The following is a 14,466-nucleotide window of genomic DNA, read 5'->3' on the forward strand; positions in this document are numbered from 1 at the left end:
GTCGAAGATCCAGTAACCACTTGTTCCAGAGGCCAGAAGATTGGAGCGTCGCGTCGCTACGGGTGACAAGGGGGGGGGGGGGGATCACCCTAACCTAACCGGTTAACCTGAGGGAAGCTGCAGAGCCAACGGACGCTAGACACTGTAGGTGAGCACAGCCAGACTCCCAGCAGGGGTAATACGCTAACCTTAGAGGGGCGCGTCATTGTTCTAAGACGAATTCGCCTGATTGACTGCAGCTCGCCCGTCGTTCATCTGCAGCTTGCTCATCTTTTATCCGAGTAGCTGCGGCAGGGTACGGAGTATTGCTGGGCGAAAGAGAAAACGAAGAAGCAGAATAAACCACACCACGCCCAACGAGGAGCGTGAATGGCAGCAACGCGAGCCCTCGCCATCTGAACCTAACGCACCATTGCCATTCGACATAGCTATGGACCGAAGCTCCAGGCTTTGCATAGTTGCAATTCTTGACCCGACGCGGCAGTAGTAGCGGCAGAGGTAGTCGTGGTAGCAGTGCCGTAGTGGTACGAGGCACGAGGCATTGGCGCGATTGGAAGGCGCCGACGAGCTCTTCGATCTTCGAGATACCGCAGCCATGGCTGCGGCCGACACTGGGCAAGATGAGAACCCGAGTACGCGATGGACCAACTTCAACCCTAGTTTCCTCGCCTTCATCATCGTCTGCGGCTTGCTGTATGTCGCCCGCCCCTACCTGACTGACCTTGACCACGGACTATCTGCTGATCATGAGCCCGGCCCAGCTCCATCTTCTTTCTCAACTATTTCAACAGGGTATTTGCATCCGCCGTATCCTACCTCATTCGCCTCTACACATGGCACAAACACAAGATATGGGTCGATATCCAAGCCTTGCAGGTCTCTCTACTTGCTGGTCGAATCTTCTTCACTGGGTTTCGCTACCACGGAAACAACGAGACCATTTTGATCCAAAATGGATACATCACCTGGTCTTACTGGCTATGGAGGGTTAGGGATGTCGATCTTGCCTTGCCTAAGCCCGAACACGATGCCGCAAACAAGGATACCGAGAATCCTGCAGAACCGAAAGACAAGTCTAGCAAGCTGCCGTGCCGTATCAATATCGCCATTTCCGGTCTAGAGTGGTTCATCTACAATCGCACCCCAGTCTACGACTCCCTTCTGGCAGGCATGACAGACGCCGTCAACCTGGACGAGCAGCATGCCGATGATTCAGACAAGGGGCATAATCATCCACGGCAGAGGTTGCAGAAGGCTTCGCAGAAGGTTGAGGAGCAGCTCAACAAGCTGGACTCTAAAGTCTCAGCCGACAAGAGGCGCTCGGAAACATCTGACGAAGAGAAACTTTCCGCTGATGCTCATCGTCTTGCCTCCGCTTTGGCCAACCAGGACGACGGGGCCTCCACGGGCGACAGTGAGATGCCCTTGATGTTGCAGCTTCTTCCAATTCATTTCGAATGTGACAAAGGTGCTGTAGTAATGGGTAATGAGAACACCAAGAGTATTCTCATCATCAAAACTAAGTCCTTTTCTGGCGAGATCGATGCGTCAGGATGTGAAACCCCCGACCCCTATAGGCAAACTTTCAAGATACGTCTCGAACATCCAGTGGTTGAGATGAAGGAAAATGAAAAATACCAGGAAGACCAACTGACTAGGGCCGTCAAAGACAAGCAGGCCGTTCTTGGCACTGGACCCGGTCGGTACCGTCCATTCTTTCGAAGGCACCGCCGGAGAGTGCTAGGCAAGTTACGCGATATGGTTCCCTACTGGAGATCATCCGTCGAATCATTCTCTGTGCACTCCAGACATGGCACAACACACGCAGAAAACCAGCTGCCTGGCTCAAATCACTGGCAAGGGCTTTCCAGGTATCTCAACGACGACGAGGAGAATGACAAACTGCGATGGTCGTCCATAGAGTATGCTGCTGTAAGCACAGTCATCGACAGCCCCGAAGCAGTCCTTACCATCTTCTGGGACGTCCCTGGTAAAGTAGTAAAGGGTCCTTCAAGTATGCTAGAAGCTGGGCATGAACGTGACAATATCAATGGCGCGGCACCTCCTGCCTGGGCGATCAATTTGACCCTCGGTGGCGGCGTTATTAACTACGGTCCTTGGGCAGACAGACATCGAGCTGAGCTGCAAAGAGTTTTTAATCCTTCCCTGAGCAAGGATGGGAAGGCAGCCACAAGACTTCAGATTGGCGCAGACCGTATCCCAACTCAGTTTAAACTCTATGTGGAAATCGATAAGGAAGTCACCCTGAGAATCCCAACCAGAGAGGATTCCAAAAATTGGAAATGGAAGAAAACGGCTGCGGATCTGCAGCAGCATCAAAAGCAGGAGCAGGGACGAGGCAAGAAAGATAACAAGGAGAAATCTGCGAGCGCTGCTGCTCAACAGCGTCCCTATGGGTGGCTTGACATCAAAGTTGCGGCAAATGCTACTATTTCCTACTCGATGGACATGTTAGCTAGCTCTTCAGGCTATCATAACACTTTGAACGTAAATCTCCCCTCGACTGAGATCTCGACAAGCGTCAACCACGGCACTCTATGGAAGTCAGGCGCTCAACGTATCTCGTGCGACATGTCTAATCCGCTCAAGTGGAACAGCTTGCGCAAATGGACCTTTGACGTTGCCGGCGACGATCTCGAGCTGTTCATACTCAGAGACCATATCTTTCTGCTTGTTGATCTTATTGATGACTGGGGAAGCGGTCCTCCCCAGGACTACCTCCTATTTGTCCCCTTTAAGTACTTCTTAAACATCCAATTCCGCAACCTCAAACTATATCTTAATGTCAACGATGTGAACATCGTTAACAATCCAACTGAAATGGAGGACAACACCTATCTAGTCCTATCCAGCCCGTTGCTGAAAGCGGATACATGTATATCTCTAGACTCATACCGTCCTAGCAAGAACGCGGTACCATTCAACATACAAGCAGATATGCTTGACCTTGCGTTGCACCTACCAACATGGAACACGCAAGCAACGTTTCTGACTTCGAAAGATGTCGGCCACCTAGAGAATCTGGCACTTGACGGCAAATACCACTACAACACAACGACATCGCCAGCCAATACCGATACTCTCGTTCTCAATGCCAGCGGTCAATCGCTTGTTGTCACGCTTCATGGCTTCATTATTCGGTACTTTTTACAGCTGAAAGACAATTACTTTGGTGACCATGTCCATTTTAAGACTCTGGATGAGTACCAAGAACTTCTGCGTCTCAAAACAACCAACCCAGACGCTGAAGCCGCAACCCGCCCGCCGCATAAAAAGTCTAACGACTTAGATGTCGTGCTGGGTATTCGATGCGACGACCCAAAGGTTCTTCTACCCGCCAACTTATACTCTGCAAAGCGCCACGTAACTATAGAAGGAGCTGGGCTGGCGGCTGATCTCCGCTTTACTAACTACTACATGGACCTTGACCTCAATCTGAGCCCCTTGAGTCTTGCTCTTGGCAATGATGAAGATGGTGCAGTCAGTCCAACGAGCACAACTTCGAGTACGCAGATGTACATTGACGGCCTTTCAATCTACGGTTCGCGCTTGTTCGGTTTACCCCCGACTGAGCCTACTTATATGTGCAACTGGGATTTATCCATTGGAGCCATCACAGGCGAATGCACGACAGAATTCTTGACAGTGCTTGCGAATGGTGGCAAGGCATTTGGCTTTTGTCTTGACGACGATGAGAACGCTCTTATACCGTACTCTTCCGTGGTCATGTATGATGTGACATTCTTACGCGTGTTTGTTCACTCCATTCAACTATGGTTACATGTGGATGACGCGGCGTTTCTGCTATCTACTGACCATATCGATGTGAATTATAATGATTGGGCTAGGTCACATTATTCCAAGCGAGCTAACGTCCAGGTTCCCAGCCTCCAAATTGCCTGCGTCAATTCCGAGTCCGCTGCGAGGCACAAATCGCGGCTTCATAGCGACGTGGAAACGGACGGGGTTCTGAAGACAAGTATCACATTCGGCATGATTGGAAGGAAATCCGATTTCACAGAGGCGAGAAAACTACAGCAAGCCTTGGTTCGCCGAGAAGACCAACGTACACGTCGTACAGAGTTCCTGCTGCTACCGCAATTTCTTGATTCCAATATCCCCGATGCCGTTGATGAGCCTGCTCAGAGCGTGCCTAGTATACCACAACCGGTTGTGCTTAATGATGAGCACGCCGAGAAAGAGACACTCTCCTCCTTAGGTTCTATTCGTCATGCTCAACGATCTTTGAACCGCAAGAGCTCATTTCTGTCATTCTCAACTATGAGTGATAAGGGCATGACACGGCCTGGATCAATCAATGTTTTGCAGCCCACGACAGATATGGGTCGAAAAGCTTCCAATTCTGGACAACATACTCGGAGCACACAGCCACTGTTCCAAGACTATTCTGCCTCTACCGGCCGGCGCTCACCTCTCAAGGACAAGCCTGCGGGCCATTTTGATCGAAAAGATATGGCACATAATATGGTCGCGTTCTCAAGCCAGTTCGTTGCTCCATATTTCCCACTTGAGAATGTTCGTCCAGAAACAAGGGAGGCCGCCTTCCAAAGCATAGAACAAGAGGCTGAGGAAGCTCCTGACCCGACACCTTTTGGGCTTGAAGACATAGATCCGGAGCATCTGGGTGAAGGCAAGGCCTACTCGAGTTTTCTCGTTGAGTTGCCCATAGGCGTAACTGCGTTTCTTAATCCGACTTCTTTGAAGCACATCGCTGCCTTGATTGGTGCACTGCAACCGACGGAACCCGACGACATTCTCGATGGCCTGCAAATTGAATCAATGTCAGACATCTTCGATGCTCAAAAACAGAAAAGCCTTGACGGTAGTATTAAAGATTTTGTAGTCCGGATTCCCCAAGCAAACCTGCGATTTCTAAATTGCTCTGATCTCGATTCGCCAGTTCCTTCACAAGATGCACAAGATCAGTACGATTTCTCCATCACAAAACTTGCCTTAGCTGCTCGTACGGAAGCACTTTCTTCCCAGCTGAGAATGAACAATGAAAAGGCCAGAAGTTCATTTCACCTTCGGCTTGAGTCCGCTGAAGTATCGGCCGCAGAACGATTCGCCAGTCTCAACGAAACTCATGCGGCAGTCAAAGCCAATATTGAGCGCGTCTCAGTCTCGATGGCTTCCAAAGATGTGACGTACATTGATGGCGATGTTGGCAGCTTCCGCACGACGTCGTCCTCGGATAAGATCGGATATCTGGCCGCGCTTATTCACAGAAGTAGCACACTTGGATCTGAGACGGCATCTATGTTTTCCGATGTCTCTTCAATAGGCGACCAGCGCATCAAGTACCTTGTGTATCGCTTGATGGTGGAAAGCAATAAAGTCGGAGACCCGTCTTTCATCGTCAGGCCCTCGGCAATTCTGAGAGCAGCGAACGAGCACTTGAGGACGTACGATTCATGGAAGCTTGCTTCAAGACTTCGCCAACTATGGACTGCGTCAAACATCAAAACCAGGGAGCAGCTACGACTGGATTGCTTGGCCTCCAATCTGACCTATCCCGATGATGCCAGACAAAAAGTGACAGCAGCCTTCCAGAAATGGAGAAATTGGGATCTGGATAACATCAACGGTTCGGAGCTCATGAACAATACTTTTGGGAAAGTTGTGTCAGCTGCGCAGTTGATGCTGGACAGAGCCCCTATGATGGCCGTTCTCCGCTTACAAGAGGGTGCGTTCGTGTTGGATCCTGGTCCTAAACAAAATCAGATCTATGTTGTGGACATCACCACAAGGCTAGTTTCCAAGTCGACGAAATTGGACGAGACTCAGAAGGCCACAGGTAGCGCCCAAGGTCTTCTGACCATTGTGAACACATATTGTGCACAGGCAGGTGTCAACCTCAACTGGGAGCTCGTTGAATTAGCTGAGGATATTCTACGTCTATACATCAAATCCGACACCCAAACAAAAATGCAAAGCACTGCACCTGTCGATAGGCCATCTTCACAACCCGGCAAGCCAAAGCAGCTCAGTTCAACCCATGTCGTATTTGGTCTTGGGCAAGGGTCAATATTCCTGGAAACGGTCAATCTCAAGTCTGATGTTCAGAGTAACGGCATGAAGATCTCGGTGCTAATGGCAAACCGGGATGGCTTCACAGATAACAACGCAATCCTTGCATGCGATACTGTCACAACGAAACTACGAAGCCATCAACAACATTTAGGTACTCTTCGTTTACACGGTCCGAGTGTCTTTGTCTCCCATGACCTGCAATTAGCAAACTTCACTTCGGTACACACAATAAAAGCGACTGCAAGCAGCGAGGATTTGAGACTGGTCGTCAAACAAGACCCAACAATGCTCTCAGAAGTGCTCGATACTGTTGTAAGAGACGAGCTTGCTCAACTGTACCAGATCAAACAGCAACTTCCCACAACCCCCGAATCTGCACCTCAAAAAAGCAAAATTTCAGAGCGCTTGTCCTCAGTCCACGTCAATCTAGCAATGTTTCTCAAGTCGTATACAATTACAATCCCGCTTTTGCGCTCCCTTACTTATACGATCCAAGGCGTTGTGGCAAGAGCCGCCATGGCGGCCAACTTTGGCAAGGAGATCATATTTGATTTTGACATCAAAGAGAATTCCCATAACATGCAGATAAGGGTTAACAACGAGCTTCGTAGCATCTCTGTGTTGCAAATCCCGCCCACAAATGGTCGCATAACGAGTCAGATGGGCCAAGAGGACCATTCGGTAACAGTGTTTGCTTCAGTGGAGCTCATACAGCTTGATGCGTCTGCAGTCTATAGCCTATTGAGTGCCCTCAATCGGCCTGAGGTATCCAATGCCATCAATGATTTGCAGCAACAGGGCAAAGTGCTACGACAGCACATCGGGGAGGTTTTCGGAGACACCCCTACCGCTCCAGATGTGCCTTTGATGACTTCTCCTAAGTCTGAGGCGAAGAGATTAGTCTATGTTGTTCATGCCACACTGGCTGGAATAGAAATCTTCGGTCATGCTCCAATCAAATCCGACAACGAGCCTATGGCTCACTTGTCATTCTGCCTCGCAAGCGTTCACTTCGAAGTGGCCAACAGACTTGATTCTCGTGGTCCAGTTCTTGAAAATCCTGAAATACATGTTAATCTCCGTCGAATTCTATTTGATGTTCAAAAAGGGGGCAGCGAGGAGACAATGAGGACCTGTGGCAACGTATCTTTCGGTGCTCTCGTCACTGCAACAACAAGGGAATTGGAGGATGGAACAGATCGCAGATCATTCGAGTTTCGAAGTGATGGCTTGCAGGTAAACCTCTCAGCAGACACAGTGTCTACTTTTGTGGATGTCCTGGGTTACATGGGTGACAAGATCAAAGACCTCGATTCTATGAGAGAGATTGAATACTTGCAGAAAAGGTTGCGACAGTCTCGACCTCGTATCACGATTAATGATCAAGAAGACAATGAGGACAGCAGCGATATCTTCGACTCATTCTTGGCATCTATATTTTACTCCTTCGAGATCACTAATATCCAGTTCTGCTGGCTTGTTACTCCTACAAGCGAGCCTGTTGGTGGCGAGGAAGATCTCGTGCTCTCCTTCCAAAGGATTGAATTTGCCACCCGGAAGAAAAATACAGCAAAGCTGACTATTGAAAACTTCCAGCTTCAGATGGTTCCTCCTGACCAAGACAAGATGCAGCAATCACACAACTCAGCACTTCTGCCAGAGGTCATCTTCAATGTGGCATTTGTGTCGACGCTTGATACACGTCGACTCGCGTTCCAAGCTGTCGGGAAGTCCTTAGATCTGCGTCTAACGTCAGGATTTATAGTGCCGGCAGCACACCTGGCTGATTCGATTGGTCTTTCAATAAAAAATGCACGACAAGCTTCTGCGAACTGGACTTCAATTGTTGTTACAGAAAAGCCTGCTGTGAAACCCCATGAGAAGCGTCAACGAACGATATTTGGGGGCAAAAGACTGGAATCATGCCTCGTGGATGCAGATTTCGCGGGTGCTGTGGTCAACCTGTCGAATAGAAAGCATAAAGGTGCCGATGGTCCTCTTCTGTCACGAGCGCATCGATCATCCATGGCTGGAAAATACGGCCAATTCACGGCTGATGACTCCGGAAGTAGCACAGTGCTTCGCTCGCCTGGCTTAGCATGGAAGATTGAGTACAGAGATGATGGTAAAGAAGACTCAGCTATTTATGGTGAAATCAAGGTCGATGCTTCCCGCAACATCCTTTACCCCACTGTTGTGCCACTGGTCATGGACATTACATCGAGCATCAAGGAAGTCGTGAGCGATCATGGTAAAGAACCCGCGTCTCCCTCCTCTGTGGTTAGTAAGACTGGCCACGCGTCGAAGCCGAAGCTACCCGAGGAAGATAGCATCCTCACGGCTGATCCGAGTGCGGTTCTGGGGCGGACGAAGCTCAACCTTGGACTGCGCATCTGCAAGCAAGAGTTCACACTCAGTTGTCAACCAATTGCCAGAGTGGCAGCTACTGCTTGCTTTGATGATATTTACATCACTGTCAACACTGTTCACTCTGTTGACCATGGCAACTTCTTTGCCATCTCCGGAACTTTCACAAATCTTCAGATGTCCGTTCAACATGTGTACTCTCGGGAACACACTGGTCGCTTCGAAGTTGATTCCGTTGTACTCTCTCTCATGAACAGCAAGCATGTCAGCGGCACCAGCGGTGTCTCGGCGATCCTCAAGGTCAGCCCGATGAAGGTTGATATAAATGCCAAGCAGCTTCAGGATTTCTTGTTGTTTCGCGAGATCTGGGTTCCTCGGGGAGTTAGACAAGCAACGGCAGCACCTGTTTCTACACCATCACCAGATGCGACGCAAAGCCATCTTGTGCAAAGATACCAGCAGGTGGCAGCGACAGCTGCATTTCCCTGGACCGCCACCATATCTATTGCTGCTTTGAACGTCAAAGTTGATCTTGGCCAGTCAATAGGAAAATCAACCTTCGACATCTCTGATTTCTGGATGTCATCGAAGAAGACGTCAGATTGGGAACAAAACTTATGTCTTGGTTTTGAAAATATCGGTGTCGATTGTGACGGGCGTCTCAGCGGATTCGTGGCATTGCAAGACTTCAGACTGCGGACATCAATAGAGTGGCCTGAACGTGAAGCGGCCTTGAACGAGACGCCGCGAGTTCAAGCATCAGTTAGCTTTAGTCAGTTCAGACTCAAGGCTGCTTTTGATTATCAAGTATTCCTCGTCGCTGACATCACCTCGATGGATTTCCTCATGTACAACGTGCGGCGACGTAGGGAAGGAAATGCTGACAGACTTGTGGCTGTTTTTGACGGCGAGGCAGTGCAAATCTTCGGCATTGCAACTTCGGCGGCGTCAGGTATTGCTCTATGGCAAGCTCTCCAGAAACTCATACAGGAGCGAAAATCTCAGTTCGAAAATTCGCTACGTGACATTGAGAAGTTTATGAAGCGAAAGTCGCTTGCAACCCAGCCAACTTTGGTCCAAACCAGTTCTACGAAGTCGACGAATGAGATTGCGGTGTCAAAGTCCCCAATCTCGCTTGACACTGACGTCGTTGTGACGCTGAAAGCTCTCAACCTCGGCATCTTTCCTGGTACCTTCTCGGACAAGCGTATCTTCAAACTCGAAGCTCTGAATGCACAAGCCCGATTCGCAGCTTCTATGCAACACCGCCGCATCCATAGCATCCTGGGACTCACACTCGGCCAGTTGCGCATAGGGTTAGCCGAAGTTCGGCGAGTGTCAGCGCCCAAGTCCATATCTGAGCTCACAGTCGAGGATGTGGTTGCTTCTGCCACAGGCTCACGGGGCGGTACGATTCTCAAAGTACCTAAAGTTGAAGCTATCATGCAGACGTGGCAGCTGCCCGAATCTCGAAGCATTGATTATATTTTTAAGTCTGCTTTCGAGGGTAAAGTAGAAGTCGGCTGGAACTACGCAAGAATTGGCTACATCCGCAACATGTGGGCGACACACTCAAAGACTTTGGCTCGAACATTAGGTCGTGAGCTACCCGAAGTAAGCGCGATCAAAGTTACTGGTGTTCCAGAGCCGTCGACTTCCGAAGACGGTAAGGCAGCAGACAAGAAAGGGCAGACAAAAATCACAGCCGAGGTCAACGTACCGCAGTCCAAGTACGAGTATGTCGCTCTTGAGCCACCTATTATTGAGACGCCACAACTTAGGGATATGGGTGAGGCAACGCCACCGCTGGAATGGATTGGACTGCACCGTGAGAGGCTGCCTAATCTGACGCATCAGATAGTCATTGTAACTCTATTGGAGCTCGCCGGTGAGGTGGAAGATGCATACGAGAGAATTTTGGGGTCCTCATGAGGTGCGTAGGAAGAAAAGGCGTGTTGATGGCGCAAGGCATCTATCAACAGGAGACAGGCAAGGGTTTATAAGAGGAACAAACATGAGTCATCCGGTATTGCATAGCGCGGCGTTCAATGGCGGCATTCGATGTTAGCAAGCTTCGGACTGCATGCATTTCCTTGGCCTTGAGCAACACTAGTAAATTAGATTAGTAATATGAGGTTAGTAATGGTATTATCTTCGGGAGAAATGATCAATTGACTTCGCGTCGCTGTGGTGTTCTGACTTGATTGTGATAACCAGTAAGACGCGTCTTCCGGCATGGCTGCCTGTTCGTGTTCCCGACACTACTGCGTGTAAGTGGGTGGCTTTGGTGCCCCAAAACTCACATGAGAATGAGCTGACAACTTCCATGTGGCCAACTCAGACTTCTCACGACACCGAATTGGGTTTTTCTAAGACACAACTACTGGTGCTCAAGTTCTTCTCAGTCCTCACGCAGAGTCATCTAGGCACAAGCAAAGTCGCTAATATATAAGTTTACCAACTTTCCTTCTTAGATTGCACAATCCGCAAGAGGTCAAACGCTTCATCCAGCTTACCCTCAGAGCGCAAAAGGCCCGGCGAGCTCACCATGGCTGAAAGATCACTACCGGCAGGCTACATTCTCGCCGAGGGCTTTCCCTCCGTAGAGGACTATGTCCACTTACGCACAGCGTCTGGCCTTACACCTAAAAATGCAGAACAAGCCAGCGCGGCGATTAGAGGCAGCTGGTACGGAGTGTACGCAGCCGAGGAGTCATCGCCCAGCAAAGCCGTTGCGATGGGCCGAATCATCGGGGACGGGGGTTGGTATTTCCTGATTGCGGACATGGCGACGCTGCCAGAGCATCAGCGAAAGGGTTTGGCGGACGCTATTTTGAAGAAACTAGTCGCGAGGGTCAAGAGTCATGCGGCAAAGGGTTTGGCGTATGTCACTTTAGGCGCGGACGTGCCAGGTCGGAGGCTGTACGAGAAGAACGGGTTCGAGGATACTATGCCTACGACAATGGGGATGAGCTTGTGCATCGCAGACGCTGGACAATAATCAGGAACCACTCAGAGGAGCCGCGCCCTACTCCGCCGTTTCGCATTGTTAGCATACGGCTTGCGTTAATCATTACTGCGCCGGTGTCTTTATTTAGTGGCCGATGAACCGAAGGCGCTATAGTATTCATAGAGCAGATGTCGGAACCGGAAGAGGGCGATGGAGCCTCGTGACGATTTCCAGATAGTCCGGCTCGTTGTCATCTGTAATGATGCCATGACGAACGAAAAAATCAATCATGACTGAAGCACAGTTTGTCTTGAACTCTTCTCGAAGGAGCGCCTCCTTCACTTCCTCTGTGCTCATGAGGTAGAAGGCTTCAACTTCGTCGTCGTGTGGTTTCGGAATCACATCTTTGGTAACTTCGAGATCGTAGCAAAAAAGTACGTCCGGGACACATAGGCCAAGCTCGCCGCCCGAGTCCGCTGCACTTTCAGCAACGTAGGTTATCACACCCACCGGTCTCGCGTGTTTGCGGACAAAGGACTCGGGAAGCGATGCTTCTTCGTCGGCCTCATGGACAATGCACTCAAACGGGGACTCTTCCGCCCTGACGCCGCCGGCAACAGTAGTATCGAGCTTGCCTGGCCATGTCACCATTTGTCTACTGCGGCGAGATACCCAAATCTTGAGCTCCCCCAACTCCGTACGGGTGTACAGAGTCATGTGTGCACCACGGCAGGAGATTCCGAACAAACCAGCCGCCGCTCGCAGTAGTTGGACCCTTCCTTTGTATCTAGCGCCCAGGATCTTATAGTCCTCCGGCCATACCTTGTTGAATTCCCGGAAGGTTTGAGCCTCCGTCGCTGCGTCTATAACTGTTCTAAATGCTGCGTTACAAACTTCGGCCGTGTCTGCGCCATTTGAGCTGTCAAGCAATTGGACCGTGCGTGGAATCGCGTGGCTTATGGAGAAATCTGATGTCCAAGGCATTCTTTGCACGACAGAGGGGAGCATGAACGCATGAGGTCGGGGATCGTTGGGGAGGAGGAGCCGGTATAGGGACTTGGAGGTTTCTTCGACATACGGAAGGCGCGCTATGTCGACAAGTGGGTAGTTGTCTGTCGCTTTGACGAGGTCCAGGAAGCTTTTTGTTGTAGACATGGTGGTATCTTGATTCGACGGCAGTGCTTGGGGGCTCTCTTGACTAAAGCTCAACTTTCCGTGTTCTTGCGCTTGAAGGTTGCTCATGGCGACTCATGCGCCGGGGATACTCTGTCAAGGTCTGAATCATAGATATCGGGGTTGTGAACCCGGGCGATTATGTATCGATTATCACTAGTCTAGCAAGTTGCGAAGTACGGGACAGGCACTTCCCCTTCTGAATTCAGTACCCCTCCATCAGAAGCTCTCGAGCTCTCATGGCCCCACCGACGCTATCAGAGCTACTGCAGAGACTCACCACAGTTGGAGGCGCCCCATCTTGAGCGCGCGAATACCAATAGAACATGGGGAGATGGTATTAAACAACAGCAACTGTCATTTGCATAGAGGTTGTGCGAACCAATCAATTCCAAATCGAGCAGTTTTAAACATGGAGGGTTCTCTTGTATGCAGTTTTCTCAAGAGCTTAAAATCCGTTAAACCCGGTTATACTCGAAGCAGGTGGGGCAAGGGGGTTTAGAAACGGTATTGAAACGGTATTGAAAATGGTACGACTCTGTCAGACTGTGTCAGTGGAAAGGGAGGAGTCATCAGCTGACATCATGATACGCTCTCGAGTAGAAAAGACGTGTTCTGGTGGCGGCTTGGAGTGTGAAGATCCATGGGCTACAGAGTGAATTTCACAGGTGATCTTGATCCTGACGAATTGGTGCGGGGCACAGCTTGGATCAGAACAGTCACTCGGCCAGATCAAAAAAAAATAAAAATAAAAACAAAGCTTAAAAAACAACACTACAAGCTCCCAAGCTCAGCTCGGTAGCTAAAAGTATAATAAGTATTCGATGCATGCATAGAAGGTTGCCCAGATACTAAAATAATAAATATTGGACTGCCCCAGCTTTTCCTTGTTGGTTACCAACGAGTTTCAATTTGAACTTGGGCAAGTCAAGTCACATTCATCACAGATACTGCTACTGTACCGTACCACCTACCACCGTACGGCGGCGAATTTGCCACCGCAATAAAACATTGCTTCCATCTGTGCAGAAGGAGGTGAGTATCCGAAACAGAATGATTTTTCCTCCGCTTTTTCCCTTTAAGTAGGTCTGGAGCCCTGGTGATTGGACCACCCAATGGTGATTCGAGGATTGAATGAGGGGTTATTCAGTTCAGACTGGGCATTTTGCTGCTTAGTGGGGCAGATTTCCAATCCAATCTTTTTTTGCAAGGCGGGCAAAGTGCAAAGCGCAAGTGGCAGCAAAGTGGGCAGAGTCGCCTGGGAAAGGGAAAAACAAAAGCGGTTCAGGTTCGGGTTCGGGTTTGCCCCGCATCAGATTTGCTGTGTCCAAGAAGATTTCTCTGCTCTGCTCCTGCTCACACCCCCAACCCGAAAATCCTCTCTTTCCCAACCTCACCAAGTCAAAAGGCTGGCCCGGTGTTCATAGTTGCTTGCGACTGTTGTCACCATTTTTAAAGCTCAAGCTCCTTTTGTCTTCTTGTTTCCATTCAGAGCTTCATTCACTGATCCTCTTCCTCGTCTATAGAGGCTGATCAGTAACCCCGCACCGCCGGGTCTATATTCGTCTCTTCGAACAAAAACAACACATAGGCAGGTTATTGTATCAATACCGCCAAAATGGTCAAGTAAGTCCCAAGTCAATCGCTTCGACTCGCCGGTCTCGTCATCGTAGCAACCAGCTGGGCAGTAGATCGTACGCCGCCCGCTGCTTGCCGCTGATATGGGACTGTCAAGAAGTGCCGCCCACGCATGCCGCCCACCACAGCGCTGTGCTAACACACGAAAAATAGCTTCACCATCGACGAGATCAGGTTGCTTATGGACAAGCCTACCAATGGTACGTTTTCGCATGCCCACTCCTGCGACCGCATTCCCCTGTTAACAATGGTCCCACTTCAGT

General features: G+C 49.9%; 3 protein-coding genes across 3 annotated transcripts; 2 read left to right on the forward strand and 1 right to left on the reverse strand.

Annotated features, from left to right (window-relative positions):
- Window positions 1-595: 595 nt before the first annotated feature.
- On the forward strand, window positions 596-10,374 carry BKA67DRAFT_510450 (fermentation associated protein; the record flags this gene model as incomplete). The annotated part of the gene is made up of 2 exons (XM_046097328.1): window positions 596-693; window positions 762-10,374. 2 exons carry the CDS (start codon window positions 596-598, stop codon window positions 10,372-10,374), a joined length of 9,711 nt encoding a protein of 3,236 aa, XP_045963965.1.
- Window positions 10,375-10,990: 616 nt separating this feature from the next.
- BKA67DRAFT_653046 (uncharacterized protein) lies at window positions 10,991-11,443 on the forward strand (the record flags this gene model as incomplete). Its single annotated transcript, XM_046106285.1, has 1 exon — window positions 10,991-11,443. One exon carries the CDS (start codon window positions 10,991-10,993, stop codon window positions 11,441-11,443), a length of 453 nt encoding a protein of 150 aa, XP_045963966.1.
- Window positions 11,444-11,569: 126 nt separating this feature from the next.
- On the reverse strand, window positions 11,570-12,634 carry BKA67DRAFT_653047 (NUDIX hydrolase domain-like protein; the record flags this gene model as incomplete). Its single annotated transcript, XM_046106286.1, has 1 exon — window positions 11,570-12,634. One exon carries the CDS (start codon window positions 12,632-12,634, stop codon window positions 11,570-11,572), a length of 1,065 nt encoding a protein of 354 aa, XP_045963967.1.
- Window positions 12,635-14,466: the final 1,832 nt, after the last annotated feature.

This window comes from Truncatella angustata (assembly GCF_020726525.1).
Source record: "Truncatella angustata strain MPI-SDFR-AT-0073 chromosome Unknown BKA67scaffold_1, whole genome shotgun sequence".
Classification (NCBI taxonomy): domain Eukaryota; kingdom Fungi; phylum Ascomycota; class Sordariomycetes; order Amphisphaeriales; family Sporocadaceae; genus Truncatella; species Truncatella angustata.